Source organism: Solanum verrucosum, unplaced genomic scaffold (assembly GCF_900185275.1).
Source record: "Solanum verrucosum unplaced genomic scaffold, falcon-dt-bn FXZP01000103.1, whole genome shotgun sequence".
Classification (NCBI taxonomy): Eukaryota; Viridiplantae; Streptophyta; class Magnoliopsida; order Solanales; family Solanaceae; genus Solanum; species Solanum verrucosum.
In genome coordinates this window covers 1,449,715-1,477,248 of record NW_026020048.1, presented here as the reverse complement: position 1 = coordinate 1,477,248, position 27,534 = coordinate 1,449,715, and the positions used below count along the sequence as shown (strand labels likewise).

The 27,534-nt window shown below is 35.8% G+C and overlaps 1 protein-coding gene across 1 annotated transcript; it reads left to right on the top strand.

Annotated features, from left to right (window-relative positions):
* The first annotated feature begins 3,603 nt into the window (after positions 1 to 3,603).
* On the top strand, positions 3,604 to 27,534 carry LOC125822912 (protein MOR1). The gene is made up of 54 exons (XM_049502372.1): positions 3,604 to 3,992; positions 4,150 to 4,255; positions 4,347 to 4,470; positions 8,268 to 8,347; positions 8,429 to 8,606; positions 8,698 to 8,762; positions 10,322 to 10,404; positions 11,417 to 11,502; positions 11,674 to 11,787; positions 12,806 to 12,925; positions 13,289 to 13,391; positions 14,094 to 14,230; positions 15,194 to 15,259; positions 15,354 to 15,471; positions 15,577 to 15,617; positions 16,229 to 16,300; positions 16,382 to 16,486; positions 16,600 to 16,705; positions 17,668 to 17,780; positions 17,876 to 17,963; positions 18,071 to 18,171; positions 18,314 to 18,421; positions 18,514 to 18,619; positions 18,697 to 18,776; positions 18,848 to 18,994; positions 19,070 to 19,145; positions 19,239 to 19,363; positions 19,443 to 19,553; positions 19,632 to 19,781; positions 19,897 to 19,971; positions 20,068 to 20,149; positions 20,273 to 20,394; positions 20,476 to 20,577; positions 20,661 to 20,735; positions 20,817 to 20,912; positions 20,995 to 21,096; positions 21,238 to 21,339; positions 21,836 to 22,018; positions 22,091 to 22,202; positions 22,387 to 22,463; positions 22,688 to 22,767; positions 23,165 to 23,227; positions 23,320 to 23,446; positions 24,334 to 24,456; positions 24,541 to 24,618; positions 24,759 to 24,917; positions 25,018 to 25,176; positions 25,439 to 25,536; positions 25,641 to 25,797; positions 25,882 to 25,995; positions 26,127 to 26,222; positions 26,313 to 26,384; positions 26,467 to 26,749; positions 26,866 to 27,534. The coding sequence occupies exons 1-54, from the start codon at positions 3,833 to 3,835 to the stop codon at positions 27,129 to 27,131; spliced, it is 6,072 nt and encodes a 2,023-aa protein (XP_049358329.1). The 5' UTR covers positions 3,604 to 3,832; the 3' UTR covers positions 27,132 to 27,534.

Below are 27,534 nucleotides of genomic sequence, written 5' to 3'. Positions count from 1 at the left end.
GCGAACCACATCACATAATTGTTCTAAGATGGCAGATAGTAGATGTGTGCTTTGTGATATAGCAAATAAATGTACGAGCAATGAGAAAATTAGGAAAGTCAGTCACTAATCGTTTTAAGAAATAAAAATTGATTGAGCAAAAAACTTTGAGAAGACAATATACAATCTATGTGATAAGATCCAGTGATAAGTAGAAGCAACACAGATTACTTTGGTGAGTTTGGTCTGTGCATCTGATTCCATCAACATACATATTTGAAAACGTATCTATCATAACTTTATCATTTTTGTATATATGTCTTCTGCTTGTGTCAATGATATTAGCATATAAGCTTATCATTCATCGCCAAATGACAATGTAAAGCATCAACTACTAGAAAATATGAAGTGTTAGGCCCGTGTTGACACGGGCCATGCCCATCTAGTGTTTATAAACATAAAAGTTTGTGAGTCTTGATGGGTGGTATTTGTGATGATGTGAAAGTAGCTAGTATTTTGTAGAATTAGTTAAAGTGTGCATAAATTGATGCAGACACTAAAGTTATAAGAAGTGTAATCTTATTAGAAAAATCAACACATGAAAATAGCATCTATAATTCTTACGTGAAATTTGCACAGAGAACTATGCACGATAAAAAATAAATCAGAAAAGGAAATGGGTTACTACATAAGAATCAACAAAAAAAATTTAAATGCTCCTCTCCTTATAATCAAGTGATTGAATGCCCCTCTCTAGATGAGAAGCTGAACACGTCATCACCTATATCACTCTGATTAAAAGTGACACACCCTAAGTATAAGCACAACTCAAACATAGTTCGAGATATACTTAGACTTTAGGGAAATGATTTCCATATTTAAAAATTACTAAACAAATTAAAATTTTGGCTTGATAAACTAATCTAATCAATAAAAGTTCTCACTTTGTGGAGAAATAATTCATCACCCGAAAATGATAAATGTTATAAAACAAAAATTACATAGGAGAGATTTAAAATATGGTATCCCACTAAATCTAACAAAAAATGATTACTATAGTAATGCATAATATAAAAGTTAACAACATGATCATATGACAATGGAAACTATTACCAACCCCCTAATAATAAATGACATTATAAGAACAAAAAAAAACACCCAACTTGATAAAGCAAGACGATAGACAATTTTTTTTTATATATATAATAACTTATAATTATTTCGTTTATAAATATGATAGACGATTGTAATCGATGTTAATTTTTTATTTTTAAATTACGAGCTTAAAATCTACGATCGATGTTTTTAAAATTCAAACATGCATAACAAGAACTCAACAACCTCCCTATGACACAAGAAAAATATAGAGTGCATAAAGTTTGTCAAAAAAAAGAGTTTTTATTAGTTGAATGAAGGTGTTCTTTTTGTGGAGCTTTGGACCAACTCTTGTCCAGAGTTGTTGAGTTATATTTTGTGATTAAGTTGTTGTATCCTGGAGGGGACAAGTCAAGAAGGACTACTGCTGGACCAGTGAAGAATATTTATTGTAGTGGACTTGAATCTCCTTAATGAGAGTGAGATATTCGCGCCTCAACCTGAAAAGATTTTTAGTTTCAATTGTAATCTTGTATTTTTTCACTAACAATTACTTTACTGTGATAGGACGAATTCCACCATTATGAATAAATGAGTGTAGTTGTTAAGGTAATAAAAAAAAAAAAAACAAAAAAAAAACCTCCCTATGGCCTAGGCCAAGATAAATAAAAAAACAAAGAAAAATGTTTTCTTATCTCTTTACTTTAGATGCTGATTGATTATGTTTTATTGTAAAATTTGAGAAAGATATTTTTTGTTTTCAAAATAAATAATAAAAATTGAAAATTGAGATGTTTTCCTCGTAGTAAAATATAAGACAATAAAAAAAATTATATAATATTTTTAATCTAGAGAAGTATTGAAAATACCCCTTAACTCGACATGAATTATTAATTCATCCCAAATTATTGACAAATTTAAAAACAACTCTTTACTTGACTAACCAAATCTAAATATACCCCGATCTTGCAACATGAGTAAAATACATCTCTAAAATCTCATCAAGTTTATGAACGCTTTCAACACTTCTTTTGGTTTTTTATTAAGAGTTCCATGTTCTTACAAGAGTTTGAGACCATTTGCTATTTCATATTGTATATCCGGGATTTATCCAAATTTAATAAGTCAAGTAAAAAGATATTTTTATGGCTGTAGATAATTCAAAAGCGAAATTGATAATTTACACCATTCTTTATAAAAAAAATTTAAACCTGATCACTTACGATTCTTTTTGTTTCATTCAAAATAAAATAGTAAAAGTGCCTTTGATGACCTAAAACACTCCACAAAATGAGCTCATTTGGCCACACTTGTTGTCACAATCTGGAGATTAAAAATTACAATTAAAAATTAAATACTTACCTATAAAGAATGTATAAATGTAATATGAAGGTACACTAGAAATTAATTAAACAATATGAAAAGAACAAAAAATGACTCCTCAGCTAACCAATACGAGAGACCAGGTGCTTTTGTGTATGGTGTGTAGCAGGGAATATTTGCCCCTTACCATAATTATTAATTAACAAGTACATAATTAAAAATAGCCGTTCTAAGCCTTCTGCCAAATTAAGAATTAACCCCTTAATCACAAAGTATTTCCTAATTCCTACTCACAAATCGTACTTAACTATTTATAGCCATTAGATCAAAAAGTTTAAAATTACGTATAATGAGGTTTATTAGCACTGGAATATTTCCCTGATTAATAAACTGCTCCTTAATTTGAATTCCAAATTTTTACAAAAAATTCTCTTCTTTTTGGGTCCTACCACAACTCCCTCTTCAAAATACACCGCTCAACCACAACAAATCAAAGCTTAAACACCCCACGCGCCTCTTATTTTATACTCATTTGAATTTGAATTAAAATACTATTTTAAATTTTTGACTAATTGTACTTTAATAATGGAGTACTATTATTATTTATTTATTTTTTAAGTTTTGACCACACATCCATTTATTTTTAGATAAATATGACACAACATTTACATTACTTAACTAAAAATCTCAACAATTATTATTATAATAAAAATAATATCCTAATCTCGTTTATCGTATAGACTAGTTCAACTATTTGAAATAAAAAAAAAATTTGGTTACATTTTAAAATAGTGAATCAACAATCTCCATTCTCCAACAAGGAAAGCCTTTTTATTTTTTAGTGAAATTTGTTTGAAATACTAATTTGAACCAACAATAATTGTGGTGGGATATCTAGAGATTTGAAATTCTTTTGACTTTGAAGTTACTTTTGTTAGAAATCACTATATTCAAAATACAGATTTTTTACATGAATCTGAATATAATCAGAATTCAGTATAGATATCGAACTGATTGAAACTCTTTTTTTTTTTTTGCAAAAGATTATTATTTGAATGTTGTGATTCGAATTCAATATTCAATTTAATATTATTAATATAATTACTCACACAATACACGCTCCTTCCTCCGAGGGTGGTTCTTTTTCCCATTGAAGCGTAAAACATAAATTAGCCCCCTCTCCTCTCTCTATTCTCTGTGTTTTTTTTGAAACGAGAAAGATAAAAGGTATTATCGCACTCGATTGCAACCCATATTTCCCCAAACTCGCCGGCACTCGGCTGAGACCGAAACGACAAACGAAGAAGCAGAAATTAAGCGCAAAACGACCGCTTCCTCTTTCTCCGGGTGCTTCTCCGATCGGTGTTTATCAATCTGAATAAACACCGAGAAATTCATATACATTTTCGAAACTTCTGTGCATTTATAGGTAACAATGTCGGAAGATGAGAAGTTGTTGAAAGAGGCAAAGAAATTGCCATGGGATGAGAGGTTAGCGCACAAGAACTGGAAGGTACGAAATGACGCTAACATTGACCTTGCCGCCGTCTGCGACTCCATTACTGATCCCAAGGACCCGCGCCTACGTGAATTCGGTGAGTATTTACTTCTGTTAGGGTTTTGATTTCATTAGATCTGGATTACTTTGCCTACGATCTCATTTATAGCGATCTATATGTTTTGTGTATGTAATGTGATTGTATTTGTTAATAGATTTTCATTTTTGAATGTTTTTCTTTTTGGAATTTTCAGGTCCTTTTTTTAGGAAGGCTGTAGCAGATTCAAATGCGCCAGTTCAGGATAAAGCTCTTGATGCTTTGATTTGTTACTTGAAAGCTGCTGATTCTGATGCTGGGAGGTAAAACTTTATTTATTTACTTTTTATTTAATTCTGTTTAATTGTTGTTGTGTTGGTTTATTTATTTGCTGTTTTTTTGGATGATGAGTAGATATGCCAAAGAAGTATGTGATGCAATAGTGGCTAAATGCTTAACGGGAAGGCCGAAGACAGTGGAGAAGGCACAGATGGTGTTTTTGCTATGGATAGAGTTGGAGGCTGTTGAGGCATTCTTGGTATGTGTTAAATCAAAATGCTATGCATTTCCCAAATGCTTACTGTGTACTTGGTAGTTACTCTTGTTCACTTCTAGGCGTTAATCAAAATGCTATGCATTTCCCAAATGTCTTCCATGGTTTTACTCACTTCTAGGCGTTATTGAGTTGAAGTAAAATAGCAAACAATGTGGAAGTAATTGTTTTGGCCATTAAAAATTCTTTCAGAAAGCTACTTTTTTTTATTGTTTACTTCATGCAACATTAATGCTGTTGTCTTGTAGACTACTGAAACTTATTTGAATCACGTTTCGTGCCAGAGAAGTCACCTTTTTGTTACTTAGCTGGAAAAGTTATTGACGATATATTTACCTCTTTGTATGAGAGTTCAGTGGCGTTTTATTTGTCCTCTGTGCTATTTATTGTTAGAAATCTAAAATGTGTAGTCATTGTGAAATGTAGAAAGTGGATTGAGATGCTAAAGGGCTACTAGCGTTGACTCAAGCTTGTATGACTGTAGCATATCTGGTGGTTAAAGAATACAGTTAGAAGGATTCCACAGAGATATTTTAAATTTAATGTCTTTCTAAATGGCGTGAGCAATATTATTTAGTAAATTAAGGATGTCACATCGAAATACCCAAGCGATGGAAATAACAAGTAGGAACACATTCAGTTGTTGTTAAGCACTTATACTTGGGGGTCGTTTGGTGTGAGAGATAAAAATAAAGTCTTGGGATAAAAAAATAGTCCTGGGATAAAATTTTGGTGTCTTGTTTGGTTGCCGTGTTTGGGATAACTTATCCCACCATTTATACCATAGTGATGGGATAAGTTATCCCATTTACATGGTGGGATAAATTTATCCTGGGATAACTTGTTCCCAACCAAACGACCCCTTAGTCTGTTAAGTAGTTAGTGCTTGTGATTACTTTAGGCTAAATTGAATATAATTGATTTATAATTGCTAATTTGTTAGAGGATATATTCCGAGGGAGTAATCTAGCTCTGAACACGTTGTTTAGTGCCTTTTTCTCCTTCAAGACTGGTGATAGGGTCGATGACAGCTGTTTTGTGGTCTTTTCATCACCAGGTGATATCTGAAACCCTCACTGTATAACTGGAAGACTTTCTTGTGGACTTTTTTTTCTAAGAAGACGTACTCTTTGTGCTTATGACAGTTGACTGTTATCATTTTGTATAGAATCCATTTATATTCTTTCTTTTTAAATCATACTCTTTAGAGTTGCACTTGGAGGGTAAGAAGATGGATGCTTTTAATTGGAGGCCAAAGTTTTACTAGTATGGAGTGTCCGTGCTTCAAATTCATTACATAGGATAGTGACTGAAATTTTAACTCTGCTATTCCGTTGGCAAAAAGTCGTGAGTGAACAATTCTTTAGAATAGAAGTCATGACTCATGATAAATAAATGAGAAGACATGTTAATTTGAATTCAGGAATTGCATAATTGCTACTCTATTTTATATGTACTAAGATTGTACTGTTTCAGTCTTAGTGATAAGGTGTACCATAAATACATAAGTTTATTGACTTAAAGCTTGCCTTTTGGTGTCTTATCTAAGCTTTTAATATAGAGGATCTTCTTGTTGTGTCATCGGAAATAGAGATTTTACTACTGATCCTATTGTAACAAAGTGAGCATTCGTCTTTCATTTTTTGTTCTAAATGAATGTAAGCCTATTTTTGGGCTACTTCTACTATTAGAACAATGTGCCACGCTACACTACCTCTCTTCCCATCAGGGTCGGATATAGTGTAGATGTTATTGCTCATCCGAGCATTGTTAAAGAAGTCACTAGGCGCACTGCAGAATTTTGAAATCATGCCAAAAGGTTGGGAAAGCAAACCAGACAGGCATGGTTCTGTAGTCGAAGCAACTTCATCACTTTCGTGCCCAGTAATTTTGTTTCTGACTTTGTTTATACGTTCAAAAAATATCGATCAGTTAAAAACTTAAAATAATAGATTTCAAACCTATTAAATCAAATGGGCTATGGTAGACTATCGAATTCGTACCCATGAAGTTCAAATCTTGGGCCCACCTTTGTGGAGCCAGTTTCCATTAGCGCTCATCTTTTGTGTGAAGAGAAGTCTCAGATGTGAAACGTTGACAAATGTATTAGTCATTGTTTTAGAGCGAATAAACGCAAAAAATGCCACAAGGTCCCTGGGGCTTGAAGCGGAAAATGAATATTGAAGCGCATATTTTTTTGAAGTGAGTGTACAATTTACAGATAATTAAAAGATAGCAAACATATATTAATTTAGTGCTGTAATATTCACATTACATCACAATTAAAATTACAAATTTCATCTGATTTGTAATAATGCTCATATCTATCCTTGATAAAAAAAGTTCATGTCTATTCAACTCCTTAACGTTGAGATTCAAAGAACTGATTGCTTCTAGTTTGGATTATTTTGCGTTTGTAACACACTTCTTTGAAGTGCATGGCTTCACCCTTGAAACAATAATGATAACCCCTCCCTTCGCATAGAACACGAAGTTGATGACCTTTTTTTTTGAAAGAGGTTGGTATTAGTTACACTACACATTGCAATCCTTGGACCCTTCAAAATGTAATTTTTCTCCTCGACTTTTAAACAATAGTAAGTTTTAGCAGTCTTGTTCTTCTTTTCTCATATTAAGCTACACTATTTACCAGTGTTGTCAAAGGCGAGCGAGACACAAACATGTTGAGTGCTTCACCACTTTATGGCGCCTTTCAATATCGTCATCAAAACTCTAAAACATACTTTTTATTGTCAATGAGTGCAATCATGAACGTGCGGCACTACACAATTGATATTTCACTTTTCATAATTTTATTAATTTTCTTGTCCGTATGAGTTATTCATTTTATTATGGTTAATATCTTGGACTACACATACATATTTATATTTTTTCTCCATTTTTGCTGTTTTTTATTAGATCCCACACTTCATTTGTGTTTTGCGCTTTAAGCCTCAAATACTTTAGCTTTTTGTGCATTTTTTTTTCGTTTTCGATAACATTACATTTTACCGATTCTCATCAGTAACCATGTGAGTCGAAACTCGCCATTTTATTTGGGATTGTGGAATCTCCATCCAAACGAAATTGGCGATTATAGAGTAATATATGTCAGATGGAAGTGCTGAAGGTCACAATAATTACTTCTGATGGAAAAATAAGTTGATAACTTCTCATATGACATGTGAAAGAGTTACTTTGGAGAACCAATTGCAATGGTGACCTTGTAATGATTCCAATATGATGCTTGGGAAACTAATAACTGCTTTAACAGATATTTCCATGAGTACAGTCTATCTGTAGGTGATCTTATTAGTTCATTACAAGGTCTATTGTGAACAACCTCTCTACCCCGCAAAGGTAGGGGTAAGGTTTGCGTATATCTTACCCTCCCAGACTCCACTTGTGGGATTACATTGGGTATGTTGTTGTTATTGTTTTGAGAACTAAATTAGTCCATTAAGCATCAAACAAATTGCTTTAAGTTGTAGTTGTGTTTATTATGTTTTTCCAAATTAAATATTTGGAATGTTCTCAGAAGTTGTGAGTAACTTTCAAGTGCTAATCTGCTATTAGCTAATGACAAGATATTGTGTTGGAACAATTTTCTTCATATGATTGAACAGTCTTTGAGTCATATGCGTTATAATAATTTTATCTTCTCTCCACTTGAATAATAATTATATTTTGCGTTCTTTTTGTGTATTTCTTGATTTTTGTTCCACCCCCCCGGCTATACGTTTTATTAGTTGCCTTGCTCACCAATATTGTTTGTGGTTTAGGATGCTATGGAGAAAGCAATTAAAAATAAAGTTGCCAAAGCTGTGGTTCCTGCAATTGATGTCATGTTTCAGGCTTTGAGGTTTGTGAATATCTGTGTTCACATGTTAGATTAATCTTGTTAGTTACTAGTTGAATTATGACACTTTACCAATATGAATAGTGAATTTGGCACAAAGATTGTTCCACCAAAAAGAATCTTGAAGATGCTGCCTGAACTGTTTGACCATCAAGATCAGAATGTTCGTGCTTCATCTAAGGGGCTGACACTGGAGCTCTGCCGCTGGATTGGAAAAGATCCTGTGAAATCTATATTGTTTGAGAAAATGCGTGATACAATGGTATACTGCTACCTTGGATACTTCTGATGTTTTTATGGTGTGTTTTGGATGAATCTTCACCTTACCTTTCTCTTTCTTTCTTCTTTTTAAGAAAAAAGAATTGGAAGCTGAGCTTGTCAATGTTTCGGGGACTGCCAAGCCAACACGCCAAATAAGGTATTTTCTCCAATCTGACAAATTTTGTTGGTTTTTTATTTTTTCCTCATTCCATAGCAGTTAATCCAAGAAAGGTGCATTATTCGTGCTGAAGTCATGGTTCTTCTGATTCATTTCTTTGATTGTGTGGGCATAGATTCTTGGCTTGGTCATCTTGTTGAGGACAAAGGTCAATCATTTAGGTTACAGGTGCTTGATAAAGAGACAGATTGCACCTCACCTATATGATTTCAAATTTATAATGAGCTTGAAGGATCTGTTTTCTCAAGTCTTCCGTGTAGGTTCTTCTACCATAGCCGGTGGAAGAAAAATGGTCTAGGAAGTCCACCTTGAATTATCTAGAATGATCCCATATAGTAGGCCTGCATGACACAGCTACACGAAAAAACTGTGTAAGCTCATTAAGAGCACTCAAATAGATGGTTGTTTATTTCAGTCTGATATTTATTGTCTTTGGTCGGAGCTTGATGTCTCTGGTGGATTCTCTTTGCTGTATTTTGTGTCTGATTGCTAACTGCATTGGAAGTTGACTTTGCTAAAATTGAAATTGATATATTCTTCTTTGGATGAGGCCTGAATAGTAGCTACTACATGGTATGCATTATTTGAGAAAATGTTTTGGTCATGATGAAGGTTGGGAAGGCATTGCTGGTGGAGATAATAGAAGTGAGGTTATTAGAAATGGAGAAATGCCTATGGACTTTGATGAGACAGGATGTGAAGCTTTAGGTTGAGGAAATGGAGTCTTTGCTATCTATCATTTCAAAAAAAGTTGAGGAAATTTAATCTTTGCTATCTTTGAGGATTAGTTGGATAGGTGCAGATTCCAAATTCATTATTAGGGTTTTAAGAAGAGATGACCGGGGTTTTGTTTTCCATTTAAATGTTATGAGCACCCTACTTTTGGAATTATATAAATGTGTATACCTTATCTATTTCTGCATCCAACTTGTCTTACTTGCTTGTACAATATTTTCTGTACTTGTGTATTTTGTGGATTGTGAAAGGACACATGCATTATTGACTAGTGGAATGTACTCACAGAACTATCTATCTCTGTATCCAACTTGTCTTACTTGCTGCTTGCTTGTACAACATTTTCTGTACTTGTGTATTTTGTGGATTGTGAAAGGATACATGCAGTATTGACTAGTGGAATGTACAATCTTTGTTGATGGAAGAATGTAAACATGTGTCAGAATGTAACCAGACTTGACAGTATCCTGCAAGTTTATTTTTTAATCTAGCTAAACATGTACCTGTTAATAAACATTCTCGTTAAACAAGCTGGCTTTGCTATGTTAGGTTTGATGTTGATTGACCTGATAAAAAAGTTTTGATGTTGATTGAATATTTTTCATTCTAATGATCTGGGCTGCCATGTGAGATCACCTAATGATTTTCAGTCAGGACCATTCTACTTGTGCATATCTATTTCTGCATAACTCATTAACATCACTATGATTAGCAACATTTTTTGGTGAAAGTGATTAGCAACAGTTTTTGGTGAAAGTGATTAGCAACATTGTGTTAAGCTTTTATTTTTTATTTATTATCAGATCTGAGCAGGACAAAGAGCCTGAACAGGAAGCAGTTTCTGAGGCAGTTGCCTCTGGTCCTTCTGACGAATCTGCTGCAGACAGTATGTAACTTAACTGAAGATTCCTTATCCATTTGAATCAATATTTCTACATAAGTCAAGATTCTTCTAGCACACCAAGCTAGTAAAAAATATGTATAATTAGGGTATGTGGCTCAACCACAATCATATATTGAGTCGGTGCAGCTCTCTACACAAAGGGGAATTCTTGATTTACACTTGAAAAAGAGATCTTGTTAATAATCACACTCAATATTATGGAATGTTCTCATATTTCTTTCATGCCAAAATAAGACAAATAGATTGATATGCTTCTCCAAGATGCCTTACTTTTGTTGCGGATCTTCTGCAATCTCCTACTTGGACTTTTGCGGCACCTACTATGTTAGCTATTTTTTTTTGGTTGAGAAAAAGACCCATGCCTTGTGAACATCAATAATGAATGGTCCTATCTGTGACATGCCACTTATTGCATGGGTAGTTATGGGGGACAATCCTTTTTGTAATTTTGGTTCTATGGAGGGGAAGACATAAGAGAACTTTTGATGGGGTAGGGAATCAAATTTTGAGAGTCAAAAGTTCTTCTTATTTCTTTCCAACTTGCGTAGACAGTTAGTTGACTAGATTTTTGGGAGGCGCCTAATGTATTTCCAAGCTTCACCCTTGTAAATATCATACCATACCATCTTGGGCAACTAGGGAGAAAAGCCAACACAAGTGCTGTGTAACTTTGCCCATAATTCTTAGGCAACTAGGGAGAACTCACCTAAAAATATATATTAAAGAAAAACATTAAGTCACAATGCAACAGTTGCTGATTTGTCTTCTCCCCAATAATCCGGCTCCTCTTCTTTAAAGAGATCCATATCACTATTTTGTTTGGCTTAGTTGCTGTTTTACTCGTACTATTGTCATATGGAAACAAAGTGCATATAATTTAATAAAACCTGGGAATTGCAGCTAATTGCACTAATTTAATGTTTGGAATTTTTCTCAATGTGAAAATTTTCATTGCAGTGTGAATTATCCCACTTGACACACCCTCTTCTTTCAGTTCCACAGGAGATAGATGAGTATGACCTTGTGGATCCTGTTGACATTTTGACCCCTCTGGAGAAGACAGGATTTTGGGAAGGAGTGGTCAGTGTTACCTCTTATTCTTTTAGGCTTCCTGTTTATTTTATTGCATTAAACTGTAGGATTTTCTTATGTTTAACGTTCTTTGGCATCCTGTTACTGATGTGACAAATTTCTTTACGAGCGACAACACATATTCATTCATTAATTTGTTTTTCAATTGATTTTGTGTAGAAAGCAACCAAGTGGTCAGAGCGTAAAGAGGCTGTTGCAGAGCTAACAAAGCTTGCATCTACAAAGAAAGTCGCACCTGGTGATTTCGCCGAAATTTGCAGGACACTTAAGAAGGTTTCTAATTTTGTGCTCCTTGGTTAAAGAAATTGATCGTTTAGCTGATGCAGAGTTTTTGATGGCTACCTGTCAATGATTCTTAAAATTGATTGTTGACCAGTAATTATTTCTTGTTGATTGGGAAGTACAGAAAGATAAGTATGATAGGCTTAAAGAAAAAAAACATTGCTAAGTGCCTGTCTAATACTTATGTGGCTCTTTGTACGCTATGGCATCACTGGTGGTGAAATCAACCAGTGGGGCTTGTTAAGTATCCCACATCAGTGGAAGAAATTGATTGTTATCTCCTTATATTGCCTTGGGCATTCCTCGCCTCATGTAGTTTTTGGGTTGAGTTAGTCCCAAGGTCCGTTCTTTAACAGTGCTAACCATGAGCTAGTCTAGAAGCTTGGATGGATCCCCTTTACTTTATTTCTGTTGTTCATCTCTCATCTCCTCACGCATTAAATGGTTCTAGCTGAATTTGTATGAGCACGGGCTCTTTATATTTTGCCTAATATGGTCATGGATGTCTATTTTCGCATCAATGAAGTGAATTGAAGCTTATGCTTGTGCATGGTGAACAGTATTTTGTTTGCTAACTGTCGCTTCACCTACAGTTCCGTGATGTTCCTGTTGATTGTGGTGTTACCAACTGTTTCCATGGGTTTCTGTGAACCCATGAAGAGTTTCTTTCTCTTTTACTTTTATATTCTTACTTTTTAGCTTCTGTGGAACTGTTATTCTGATACTCTCTTTCTGTATTTTTGTGTTTGTGGTGTTTTGACCACATTGTTGTAATCTATCTCTAGTTTCTACTATCTTGATTTCAATAATTTCTTTTTGTAAGAATTGTTTGTTTGTGGCATTATATTGATGGCTAATTAGTTCTTGTTTATTTATTTTTACATTGCACATTTGGTCATGTACTGTCTTTTTACCTTGCACATTTGGTCATGCACTGTCTTTTTACCTTGCACATTTGGTCATGCACTGTCTTTCAGTACAAATTGACTGTTGTCTTGTGACTTTGCAGCTCATCACAGATGTAAATATTGCCGTGGCAGTTGAAGCCATCCAGGCAATCGGAAATCTTGCGAGGGGACTGAGAACACATTTTTCAGGAAGCTCTCGCTTCTTGTTGCCGATATTATTGGTAAGCATTTGGCTTTAAGACGAGCATCTTTCTTTTTTATATACTTGGCGCATGTATATCTCTATTTTTGTCAGAAGTTGGTTCTCTTATTTGTCGTTGTGAACTTGCTATATCGTGGACCTCAAGTTAGTCCCCTTGTTTGGAAATTGAGGTTTGCGTTCTGTCCCTTGCTGGGGTTTTCAATTAGAAGACAGGTCTCTGGGGACTGGTCAGCCTCCATTCACTTTCTTCACACCATGTGGAAGCTTATGACTACCACTCATTTTGACATAGAATAATTTCTTTTGAGTTGAACTATTTCATACTTAAATTAGAATAATCTCTTTATTATATTTCTCTTTTACATGTTCTTTTTCTTTATAGGAAAAACTGAAAGAGAAAAAACCAACCCTGACGGATGCACTTACTCAAACACTCCAGGCGATGCACAAATCCGGGTGCTTAAATCTTGCTGATATTGTTGAAGGCAGGTTCCCGTTTTCAATTCGAATAAGCTATCTACATTTGTTGCAAATAATTTTCAGATACTGCAATTGCTAATATAAATTTAACTTGTGGAAATTTTTAAGCAGTCATGTGTTGCTTCTCTATGTCCATAGTGATAATTTAATCCCCTTCTCTATCTGATTCCTAGACTTTTTACTTGAAAGAACTTTATTGAATTTATGCTAGAAGACTTTCATGTCTAACATTGTGAAGCTGACAAACATCTAAGCATGCATCTGGTTCGTCTTACCGACTTTGTGCAAGATTTACAATAATAGTAACATTTGACATATGCCATTCAAGTTATTGATAGCTTACTTTTGTCCACAATTTGACTGAACAATATTCAAATATGTCAAAGGGTGAATAAGATTTTGATCCCTGGGGGTGTTGCATGAGTCCAAGACACAGCATCGATGATGCAACAATATGGCGGTATCTACTGTCTAACGCTACCCAGATAGGTGGCATCTAAGGAAGCCCTTGGTTACTGCTTATTTCTTAGTTTGTTAAATTGCCTTAGGGATTTTCCAGAAGGGCTTGTAGTAATACGGAGTTATTAAATTGCCTGTTTTTGTGATGGAGGTGTGTCTTATATGTTGTCCTTTGCCTTGTAAGTTGGTTTCACTAAATAAAACATTGTATTCGAAAAAATACCTAATTTGCTTTTATATTTTTGCAGATGTCAAGACTGCTACGAAAAATAAAGTACCCCTAGTTCGATCTCTGACTTTAAATTGGGTGACATTTTGCATTGAGACAAGCAACAAAGCTGTTATTCTAAAAGCGCACAAGGAATATGTTCCCATTTGCATGGAGGTTAGTTTGATCGGTTCCATGTACTTTGTTTCTTACAGTGATCCTTTTTCTTTTGATATTGTAACATTTGTATCATGCATACCCAAAAATCAACCACTCCCTCCATCCCAAGCTGGTGATACTTTTTCCGTTCTAGTCTCTCCCAAAAAGAAGGTTACCTTTCTATACTTAGTAAGGTATAGCTTTAAACTTCCCTTCTTACACTTGTAAGATGAGTTATAGCCATTACTAATATCTATGACTTGTTTTAGACCACAAGTTTCAAAAAGTTTTTCCTCTTTTTAAAATTTTGTGCCCAATCAAGCAACATGACATAAATTTGAAATGAGAGAGTATTAAACTTTGTTTTGGGAGTACATTTGTATTTGCTGGTATTCTGGCGGTGTTATATAAATTGCCGTATTCTTAATCACGCTAGAAAATATTGTGGTTCGTCACAAATTTTTGTGAAGGCAAAAACATTTAGATACTTTTAATGTTTAATGAGATTCGTCTATACACTGTTTTACTCGGTACGGAATTCTCTGGTTCTTACCGTTTTGTAGAAATGGCCTAGGATGTTTTAGCATGCAGTGAAAATTCAGTGCTTTTTTAGCTAGGTACAATACCCAATGTGGCCTAGCTCTTCCTAGGACCCCGTGAGAGTGGGAACATAGTGTACCGGGCTTTCCACTTTAATATGTTTAAACTGTAGTTGAAATGTTTGAAAAAAAGTTAATGGGTATAAAAGGGTGTCTTCAATTCCCAAATAACATGAATTTGCCAATTTTTGTTAGTTGGAAAATTTAAATGTTGAGGTGAACCTACACATCTTGCACTGAGATAGCTCTTTTTCACCTCCTGATAGTATCCCACTCTCTTAGATTATTTACTACTTGCCTATATTTGCTTCTTTATCATGGATGCTATGTTTATGATACTGTTTTTTTTTTAAATTATTATTATTATTATATTGTTTTACAGAGCCTGAATGATGGAACTCCAGATGTTAGAGATGCTGCTTTTTCAGCCTTGGCAGCTGTGGCCAAGGTACTTATGTCAGGGAATTTTTCTCTCTATTTGTAGAGCTTCTCACTCAACTTCTCTATTGACAACTGTTGCTATGTGTTTCTTTCTGCATCAGTCGGTTGGCATGAGACCTCTGGAGAAGTCGTTGGAGAAATTAGATGATGTTAGAAAGAAGAAGCTATCTGAAATGATTGGGGGCTCTGATGGTGGTCCACCTGCCGCATTCACCTCTGGTTGAAATTCTTTTACTTTTTCAAGTTTTCCATTGTATATGCTGTATTATCTATTTATTGCTAATATGTTCTGTCTTATCATGCTCAATTGTATATAACTGCCAGGTGCAGTCCCATCATCTGGAGGAATTGTATCTTCCACTCAGGTGATTTATCTTTCTTTTAACATACTGATCAATTCTATTTAAATAAAGTATGCTACGTAGGTCTATTTGAGTTATTTTGGGAGAATGTGGGCAAACATTTTTGTTTTACTCTACCACACTTGTGAATATATTTTCCCAAATTACTTTTGACTTGTTGCTTCTAACTACAGCTTGGTATAACTGCATTGAGACATTCGTTGTTACTATAAATTTTTGTTCCTAGCTACTTGGAGCAGTGAAGAAACTGTTATTGTTGTCATTAGAGTTGTATTCTAGCTGATCCAACACTCTGTATGACTTGCGATGGCCAACATTATTTGTTCGTTTTGTTTTCCTTTAACAATTTTAGGGTATTCAATATTTTGAAATGATCTGTCCATGCCAGCCTTAGGTTAATTTTTTGTTGATATCTATTTCCAGTTAATTTTCAGGTCAGTTTCTGTCTATGTTCTTCAGTTTTAAGCATATTAATGTGCGCATCTTTAATTAGGCTGTAATAGGTGTTAGCTACCAGAGTACAAACAATAGCACTCCATTTTGTAATGATGCGTAGTATTTTACAAAATATTTCCTTTTGAACCAAAAAGATATCTTGCTCTTTTTTCTTGTAGGCTTCGAGTGGATCACTTATTAAGAGGTCTGCAGCGAGCATGCTGAGTGGAAAGAAGCCTGTACAAGCCGCTGTGAGTTTTGCTTTCTTTTCCTACTTCAATTATCTTTCTTTTGGTCTTTCGTCTTCCTCATTTTTGTGATATGATTCTCAGCCTCCTAGTAAGAAAGGGACATCTGCAAAATCTGGTACAAGCAAGAAGGGTGATGGAACTTCTCAGTTAAAAGCATCTAAGTCTGTTGAAGTTGAAGATGTTGAGGTGATGGCTGTTATTTTGTTTCAACTTTAACTTTTTGCTTAGAATCCTTTCGCCATTCTTGATACTGTGAAAAACACACATGATTAATGAGTTAATTTTTGATATATGAACAGCCCGCAGAGATGAGTCTTGAAGAAATTGAAAGTAAGTTAGGGTCCCTTATACAGACGGAGACGATTACTCAGTTGAAGAGTGCTGTGTGGAAAGAGAGGCTTGAAGGTTCTTTCTTCTTCCTTTTTTTTTTTTTTTTTGGGTCTTTTTGTGCTTATCTAAGATGATTTCATGGACCCTCCCTCCAAAAAAAGAGGAAGACGGAAGAAGATGGAGCCCTGGATATACAATGGCCTAAATTCTACTTTCACTTTATCCTAGAATGGGATAATAGATGTGGACTTGATGCAGACAACTTACAGAGTATTCAGCTGAGAGTATCTACTGTATTTTGTAGTTTTGATTCACCTAGTTTCACCATCTGTTGTTGCAGTAGGATCATCGATAATGTTGTGGTCACTACTTGTTTTATGTCCACTTGCTTGTGTCAATTCTTTGAAACAAGGCGAATGCCGTGTCACCTGTCTTTATTAACCCTTACAAAGTTAGTGATATTTGATCCTCTTCTTATAACCTTCTACCAGAATTTGTACTATAAAACATGTATGTATTCCCATAGATAGCATGCGATCCCCATAGCAGTTAGCATGCGATCCCCATAGCAGTTAGCATGCGTCCACGTAAGATGTGGATCCTCTTCTGGGAACTTTCAGTTCCTGGAATGTTGCCACATTTCACTTTTTTTTTTTTAGCATTTCTTTTTGTTTGTTTAATTTGCTAGTTTTCTCTATTAGTCCCTGCAGTTTTCCTGCTTTTAGACCTGATGTGGAAACATCTTAAGTAGATGATACCATACTTTTTTTGTCAAAAAAATGATACCCTACTTTTGGCTTTTGACTTTTTTTTTTTACAGTTTTTTTTAGCCTAAAAGTGAGAGCTTAAAAACACTTCTTAACCTTGTCAAATACCTCCAAAATTAAAAAAAGTGCTTAAAAGGCAAAAGTACCTAAAAGTAAGCTAATCCAAACGGGCACTAAGAATGTAATATACTTTTCAATGTATTCCTTTACACCTCTGTCCATTTCTTTTTGGTTTGAAAGTTGATATTATTTCTCTACTATCTTATGCAGCTATTAATTCATTCAAAGAACAGGTTGAAGCGCTACAAGTGCTTGACCCTTCAGTGGAGATTTTGGTCCGTCTTCTCTGTGCTGTTCCTGGTTGGAGTGAAAAGAATGTCCAGGTTTTTCTCTTTTGCCTGAACTGAACATAGTGAAGATGATTGATCTGGAAAGTCACACGCTTTCTTGGTTCTTGTCAATATATATCGAAGTGCAGGTCCAACAGCAGGTTATTGATGTAATTACCCACATTGCTTCAACTGCATCAAAATACCCAAAGAAATGTGTTGTGCTTTGCATTCAAGGTCTCTTCATTTTTTCCCTTTTCATTCCACTTAGTTGCATCATCCTACCATGCAATTTTTTATTTTATTTTTTTGGCTGATTTTAAGATCAAATTCATTTTTGTCAGGTGTGAGTGAAAGGGTTGCTGACATTAAGACTCGTGCTCAGTCCATGAAATGTCTAACTACGTTTTGTGAAGCTGTGGGCCCAGGGTTTATTTTTGAGAGAGTAAGTAAAGTTTGTACATGCATTGTTTTCTATTTTAACTTCATGATATGAAATACTAATATTTGGATGTTGTTATTGAAGTACGACTTATCTATACTTTCATGTTACTGAGCTATTACTTTTTGTATCTGCTTTGATTTAGCTTTATAAAATTATGAAAGAGCACAAGAACCCTAAGGTTCTTAGTGAAGGCATATTGTGGATGATTACCGCAGTTGATGACTTTGGTGTTTCACTTCTTAAACTAAAGGTATTCTGAGCTTATGAAAATCTGAATTCACTCAAGATTAGTTCACAATTTTAGGTCGGCTTAATCTTTGAAAATGGATGTTATTCCTATAGGATTTAATTGATTTCTGCAAAGATACTGGCTTACAATCCAGTGCCCCTGCCACAAGGAATGCAACCATTAAACTTATTGGCACTTTACACAAGTTTGTTGGTCCAGGTGAGCTGTCTTCTTGGAAATTCTTACATGCCTTCTAGGTTATTGCTGGGGATGAAATATACTTATTATTTTTACAGATATCAAAGGGTTCTTGTCAGATGTAAAACCTGCTCTTATTAGTGCACTTGATGCAGAATATGAAAAAAATCCATTTGAGGTATATTTGATTGCCTTCATCATTTCTTGTCCTTGTGACTAGTGGCTTTAACTTCACCTCCATGTATGTAGGGGACATCTGCAGTCCCAAAGAAGACTGTGAAGGTATCAGATACCCCTTCCTTGTCTAGTGGTGGGCTTGATAGTCTTCCACGCGAAGACATTAGTGGAAAGATAACTCCTGCTTTGCTCAAGGGATTGGAAAGTTCTGACTGGAAGGTACCTCAATTGTTATCGATGTTTCAGCAATTGGTGTCTTAATAGTACTGCTGTAATTCTTGTATTGAATTTCAGGCTCGGTTAGAATCTATTGAAACTGTAAATAAAATATTGGAAGAAGCCAATAAGCGCATTCAGCCTACTGGAACTGGTACGGTGTTCTTACTGTGCTGTGAGTGATTATCTTGCAATAGTACTTGTGTGCATATGAATGTCACTTCATTTCCCCCCCTTAACTGTGCAGGAGAGTTGTTTGGTGCTCTTAGGGGTCGTCTATATGACAGCAACAAGAATTTAATCATGGCAACTTTGTCTACTTTTGGTGGTGTTGCTTCTGCGATGGGACCAGCAGTTGAGAAGTCAAGCAAGGTTCAAGTTGTTCAGAACCTAAAAGTTATCTCTGTATTTTTTCTTGTTATTGATTATCCAATAATGTTTTTCATTGCAGGGGATTCTGTTGGACATATTGAAATGTCTTGGTGACAATAAAAAGCACATGAGAGAGTGCACTTTGAATACATTAGATTCATGGCTTGCTGCTGTTCATCTTGATAAAATGGTTTCCACCTCACCAGTTCTGTGCTATGTTTTAGTTTTGGTTAGCATTGTTCACCCCATTCACAATCATGTTATGTAGGTGCCATACATTACTACTGCGCTAACTGATGCCAAACTTGGTGCGGAAGGCCGCAAAGATCTCTTTGATTGGTTGTCCAAACAGCTAACTGGAATGAAAGAATTTCCTGATGCTGTACATCTTCTAAAGCCCGTAGCGTCTGCTATGACGGTAAACTGATGGCTCTTGCACTAATCGTTTAGTGTCTGGCATATAAACTTTGCCTTCTTTTACTGGACCTAATTGTCTATGTCGTGCACTAAAGTGATTGCGTTCTTTATGTTAGGACAAATCAGCTGATGTTCGGAAAGCAGCAGAAGCATGCTTTGGAGAACTTGTTAGAGTGTGCGGGCAGGAGACGGTATATGAGCTTTAAATAGTTTTGAGTTATTTCTGCTTGTCCACCAATTATTTGCTTGACATCTCTTTCTGTTTGTTGCGTTACTCTCTGATGTAGGTGAGCAAGAACTTGAAAGATATTCAAGGACCTGCTTTAGCTATTGTTGTTGAACGATTGAGACCATATGGGGTACTTCAAGGTATACTTTACTCTATGTTCTAACTTTACGATTTTGTTGTCATCCACTTGTGATGGTGTCTCTACACAATCTATCATTTCATCTTTGGTTTATGTGATTGCAATAATTATTATTGCTTATCAGAAACCTCTGATCTGGGAAGAACAACTTCCACTGGGACAACATCGAAGGTGGGGTCGAAGATAGGAAAATCCACTGGTCCTGCTGATCGTGCTTCTAGGCATGGAAACAGAGCTGGTGCTTCGGTATGTTTCTATGTGATTGAATGACTGAAGTCAGGGAGCAACTGGAGTAATGATTTTTCTTTCTTTAATTTGTTTCTCTAGAGAGTTGTTCCTGCAAGGAGCTCAAGGCAAGAGACCCTAATGTCTGTTCAGGACATTAGTATCCAGTCACAAGCTTTGATAAATGTCAAGGACTCAAACAAGGTATAGCTATATTTCAGGAAATACTATCTTTGTGTTATCTATTCCTTTTTGTTCAGTGATGCTATGATCAAATACACTTGCAGGGTGACAGAGAGAGAATAATTGTGCGCAGATTTAAGTTTGAAGAGCCACGATTGGAACAGATTCAAGATCTTGAGGTTTCTGGAAGATTCATTTAGTGAACTTTAATAATTGTAGTTTTCATTTGATTGGTGAATCTCATTAACCTTTAATTGCAGACTGACCTGATGAAGTACTTCAGAGAGGATTTGCATCGGAGGCTTCTCAGTACAGACTTCAAGAAACAAGTTGATGGAATAGAGATGCTGCAAAAGGTGCTTTTATTATTAGATCAACCTTCTTTCGGGAATTGAGTCAATTGACTATCATCAACCATATTATGTTTGCTCATTTCAGGTGCTTCCATCAATTGGGAAGGAATTAATTGAAATTCTTGATATAGTACTGAGATGGTTTGTTCTGAGGTTTTGCGAATCAAACACTTCCTGCATATTAAAGGTTTGTTCCTATTCCTTTTATTTGTCCTTTTCCTTAATGTTATTTTAGCTCTGTTGCGAATCAAACACTTCATGTTATTTTAGCTCTGTTGCTTTCTTCCCTGAAGTCATTTCAGTACTTCACTGTGATAATTTTTCTCAGGTTCTGGAATTCCTGCCTGAACTTTTTGAGATGTTAAGGAACGAGGGATACATGATGACTGAAGCTGAAGCTGCCATTTTCCTTCCTTGTTTAGTTGAGAAGGTACTTGTCCAATGATCTTCTTTACTTCAAATTGTTGTGAACTTGTGATGTTCTTTATGCTTGATCTTTGAAGCTCATAGGTCTATGGGCTCTCCTTTGCTATCTCCATAATTGATGTGTATCTATAAACATATATGCCTGTAAATTTGGCATACTGCCTTTTCTGGTATTGGCTTGCCTTCAGATGACATGTTGTGTTAGATGCTTGATTTTTATTCTAGTCTGACATTATTTCCTTGTTTTCTTTAATTGCATGTTTTGCGTGTCGTAGTAGTTTAGTTATTATGCTCAGTTCTTGGTATTGGTTTATTAGATAGGTCGTAATAGTTAAATCACAAGAACTGTTATTGGTACTATATTCACACATACATGGATATTTAAGCGCGCTGCCGATGCTTTATACATGTAACACCTCTTCTTTCTTAACCAACACATTCCTTCCTATTTTTTCATATGAACACCGACCTGTCTCATATGATCCTTTCAATCTTTTCAGTCTGGTCATAACATTGAAAAAGTGCGAGAAAAAATGCGAGAGTTAACTAAGCTAATCATCCAAGCATATTCTGCTGCAAAGACTTTTCCTTACATTTTGGAAGGTTTACGATCAAGGAGCAATCGAACTCGTATAGAATGTGCTGACCTTGTTGGCTACTTACTGGATAATCATGAAGCTGAGGTAAATATCTGAGTTATTGATCTTCTCACCTCTAGAGGTTGCTAAATCCTCTTCTGTCCTTCCTGGTGATAGATTGGTGGACAATTGAAATCCTTGCAAGTTGTTGCAAGTTTAACAGCAGAACGGGATGGTGAAACTAGGAAGGCTGCGTTGAATACTCTGGCTATTGGCTATAAGATTCTTGGTGAGTGTTTGTGTTCTGTGAGGTTCTTTAGTTATGAATACTGGTGTAAGGTTAACTGGCTTCCGGTTTCAGATTCCGTAAGCCCTTGGCATGTCTGTGTTGCCTTTTGAAATATGTTTTTCCAGTGAACTGGATGAATGACAGTAGTTTGGATGAAAAAGCATCTTAATTAAATGTCTTTCAGGTGATGACATTTGGAAATATCTTGGAAAGCTGACAGAGGCGCAAAGAAGCATGTTAGATGATAGATTCAAGTGGAAGGTTGCTAAACGTTTCTGCTCATTATTTTCTCTTTATTTTATTGCATATTTTGCCGAGGGTATTTCGGAAACAGCCTCTCTACCTCCACGAGGTAGGGGTAAGATCCACGTACAATTTACCCTCCCCAGACCCCACTTTGTGGGATTTCACTGGGTATGTTGTGGGTGTCTTGCATATTTGTTCCCTTACCTTTCTCACAACATTGGGTACTAAATTTTTTCCAGGCAAGAGAGATGGACAAAAGAAGAGAAGGCAAACCTGGTGAAGCTAGGGCTGCTTTAAGGCGTTCAGTGAGGGATAATGGGTATCTATTTATTTGCTAATACTTGGATTGTCTTGTACTTTCGATGTAGAAATTTTCAACTAGGCAAGAAACATCTTTTGGAGGGTATGTAATGCTTAAAGTTTCATCTAGACAAGAAACATCTTTTGTAGCATATTGAGTTACCACTTTCCCTTGGATTGCAAATCCAACCTATAGGTTAATCAACTGTCCAGAACCTGGATGATAATTATACAATACTTTGACTGTCTAACTTACTAGTTGACGGTTTTCGTTTGAGTTCTAATTTGTTTTTACATTTTGTTTCAAAGGTAGAATACCACATATTTGTGCTCTCGTTCTGTTGTTGAACCCAGGTTGAGCTCATAATATTTGTTACTTTCGTCATTGACACTGGATATTTTTGGTTGATCTTTAGGACTGATCTGGCAGAGCCGAGCGGTGAAGTTTCACGGCCAATAGCTGGCCCAATCTTAAATAGGTGATCAAGAGATCCTTGCATTTTTTTCTCCTACCAATCTGAATATGAGTTGCTAATTTGTTTTCTTTGTATGTTTTATCTCTTCTTTCCAGGGATATTTATAACACTACAGAGCTTCCCATGGAAAGAAATATGAATCTACGGCCAGTTGCTGGTACAATTGGTCCCTCAGACTGGAATGAAGCTCTTGATATTATATCATATGATTCTCCTGAGCAGGTTGTTTCCCCTTTTCCTTTTCATGGATTAGGATTGACTTTCATCTTAATCCCTTGTCATACCCCGTGTTTATAGCAATGAAGGATTATATAAGCTTAAGTACTCCATACACCCACCAACAACTGAATAAAAATGAGCATTCTCCAAACAAGACTACTCTAAGGGTGTGTTTGGCCTGAAGATGTTTCCAATTTTTTTCCATGTTTGGTTAATCAGAGTTTGGAAATCACTTCCTCTAGTAAAACAAGCTCCTTGAAAATGAATGTCATGAAATAGGGAATACAAGTTCCATAAGTGGTATTCCACTCTTCCCCATCCTCTCCTACACACCCATAGCTCCTGTCTCCACCCCCACCCACCCCATAGTGTTTCCAGATTATCTGTTAATAATTTTGAAACAATATTTTCTGCAAGAAATCCATTTAGTTTCCAAGAAAACATTTTCCTCTGAGATGTTTTTCACATCCTGAACCGTATTGGGTGATCCAAATGATTGCCTAAGAGTTAATCCACAATGTTTGTGTTTTTTCTTAAGAATATGAATGGTTTTTGTCCCCATTGAAATATAGAAATTTGGATCCCTAATTAGACTACTGGAGTATTTTATCTTCTGATGCCGATGATTTCTTTCTTCTTTGGTTTTGGGGATATTCTCATTGCTAAACTTGTTGTGAGCTTATAAAAAAAAATGCATAAGTTGTCTAAAATCCAGAACAACGTATGTTGCACAATTTATTATAGCTGGTTATGGGTTCATCTTTCTGTTTGTTTGTGTGTCTATGTCTTGGTTTTCCTGCTTCTATGGATTCATCATTACAGAGGTTAATGAGGATGGAGGGTAACTGTCAATGATTCACTGATACAATCATTTCTTTCCCTTGTTGCAGTCTGTTGAAGGAATGAAAGTTGTGTGCCATTTGTTGGCCCTAGCAACCAATGATCCTGAAGGCAGTGCCATGGATGAAATTGTCAAAGATGCAGATAGGCTTGTTTCCTGCTTAGCAAATAAGGCGCGATATGATTCATTCTTTGTGTAACTAATTCGTTGTTGTCTGTGTATTCTTCAAATTGCTCATGTTCTAGATCTACTACAGGTAGCAAAAACGTTTGATTTCAGTCTGATGGGTGCATCTTCAAGATCTTGCAAATATGTTCTTAACACACTCATGCAGGCATGTGGTTATCCAATATCTATTAATTCTGCACTAACATTATTTTTTCCTTGTATATGTGATCATCAAGTATTTGAACAATTGTTGGTCTCACACGTATTTGGAAATATCTCAATTTCTGGCTGTTTCCTTGTTTGCAGACATTTCAGAATAAAACGCTTTCTCATGCCGTAAAGGAGAGTACCCTAGATATCCTCATTACTGAACTTTTGCTTTGGCTTCTTGATGAGAGAGTACCCCGCATGGATGATGGCAGTCAGCTCCTGAAAGCGTTGAATGTTTTGATGCTAAAAATCTTGGTACTTCTGCTTCTGACATTGCATAAAAAGAGTGCAGTTTACCTTTATTTTAGCTGGCTTGTCCTGATTATTTTCTGTCTTTCTTTGGTCACTAATATAGGACAATGCTGATAGAACATCATCCTTTGTTGTGCTGATTAATCTATTACGGCCTTTGGACCCATCAAGGTGGCCATCTCCAGCAACAAATGAATCACTTGTCATAAGAAATCAGAAGTTCTCTGATTTGGTCGTCAAATGTCTTATAAAACTTACAAAGGTAGTTTTTCTCGCTTGTTATTACAATCCTGGGTTTCTTAAGATTGTGATGACTAGCAATTCGTAAGCTGTATTTACGTTTTTATGCAAATATGTTTGTCTGCCTCCTTTTCTCTCTTTGTTCAATGTGATGTGGTAAGTTTCTGAATGCAAAATCTATACAATCTCTCCCATGTTGCTGTAGTAGTGTAGTGGACATGTTTCTTTCTTGAAGGTTGATATTGTGACGATTAAGTATCAACTGTTGCTTTCACATTTTATAGGTTCTTCAAAGCACCATATATGATGTCGATCTTGATCGCATCCTTCAGAGTATTCACATTTACCTACAAGAACTAGGAATGGAAGAGATCAGGAGGAGGTAGCTTTCAATTAGATTTCAGATTTTTCTTTTTGGGTATGCACTTTGATATGGATTAATCAGCTATTTTCTTTCCTAATTCTTGTCTTATAAAATACTGAAAGAGCGGGAGCCGATGATAAACCTTTACGAATGGTGAAAACTGTGCTGCATGAACTTGTCAAGCTTCGTGGTACTGCCATAAAAGGTCATCTGTCCATGGTGCCAATAGACATGCAACCACCACCAATTATTCTTGCCTACATTGATCTTAACCTTCAGGTTATGAAATTTTTAACTGCCATATTGCTTTTTCTGTGCTACTAATTCACGTGGAGTTCCCAATTGATGTTAATAATCTTTCAGACCTTGGCTGCTGCGAGGATGCTGACTCCCTCTGTACCTGGCCAAACTCACTGGGGTGATTCTGCAGCAAATAATCCAGCACCAGCAACACATAATGCAGATGCTCAATTGAAGGTATAATGTGTGGCATTTTTTTTCTAGCTTGTTTTTTCGAAAGTGAACTTTCCTTTTCTTTCCTTTGCAATATAATTTTGTTGCATTGTACTAGTAAATAACAAAGTAGTGTTATGTTGTGTGTTTTACAGCAGGAACTTGCTGCCATATTTAAGAAGATCGGTGACAAGCAAACCTGCACAATTGGTCTTTATGAGTTATACCGGATCACACAATTGTATCCCAAGGTACAATGCTTTATCCTTTTTAGTGTCAACTTATTTCCCTGCCTTCAAAACTGAACTTCTTGTAACGTCATTTTGTCCAATCTGTATTAGGTTGATATATTTGCTCAGCTGCAAAATGCTAGTGAGGCATTCCGAACATATATTAGAGATGGTCTAGCCCAGGTGTGCATTGGATCTCTTTGTACTACACATTTATAGATTTGTAGTTACTAGTCATGGAATAATTGTTCCCATGAAATTGCAGATGGAAAAGAATGCTGCGGCTGGAAGGACTCCTTCTAGTGTACCCATGCCAACTCCTCCTCCATCTTCACTAAACCTGTCTTCTCCCAAATTTGGTCCTTTATCTCCTGTAAATACTAACCCATTGAATGATGCAAAATCTGTAAACAATAAAATTGAACCATCACACTTTAGTTTGCCACCGTCGTATGGCGAAGATGACAGAGGTGGTAATGCTCTCCCCTCAAGAGGACTATCATCTGAACATTTGGAGTTGCAGAGAAATGATAGATTGCCTTCTGGAGGTACACATGTGCCAAGTTATTTTTATTCTAGCTTTCGTGTTTTCCTTTCTTTTTTCATTTTTGATATATTAACTGTCAATTCAAATGTCAGTTACAAAGTAGTTTTGTTGTTGCAGTTACTAGTGGAACACTAGAAGCGATCCGCGAAAGAATGAAAAGTATTTCATTAGCTACTACCGTGGGGAACACGGACCCAAGTAATAGACCACTAATGTCCATGAATGGTAACATCAGTCACATGGTGTCAAATCACGCTCCTGGCACAGAACATTCTAGTGTTGAAAATACCATTCAGAGTGGGGTTCTTCCCATGGATGAGAAGGCACTTTCAGGGCTCCAGGCACGAATGGAGAGGCTGAAGAGTGGATCTATGGAATTCTAGATATTTTTTGGTCAAGCGTGATTCCCAGTGAACTTGCATCATAAGATGCTTTATGTTTGCCGAGAAACACCTTGAGCGTTTATACAGCTCATGTCTGATTACAAGTGGAAAGCTCGGTCAAGCGTTGCCTGCCATCTCAATTTTATGGGACAGATCTTTGTGTTCTTGAGATCTCGTAGATAACGTACCATAATGGTTTTTTCCGGCAGGATTAGCTGTATATTTTTGTAGAGATATCTACTGATTTGATTTGGTCTAATTTAATTGAGAGGCTCTCGTGTGTTTCGAAATCTTGATCTAGTATGTCATGCCTCAATTGATAGCTAGATTCCGGCTAGGTAGTTGAAACTGTTGTAAGCTGTATGATAACACTTCAATGTTGAAATCTTCCTATTTTCACGTT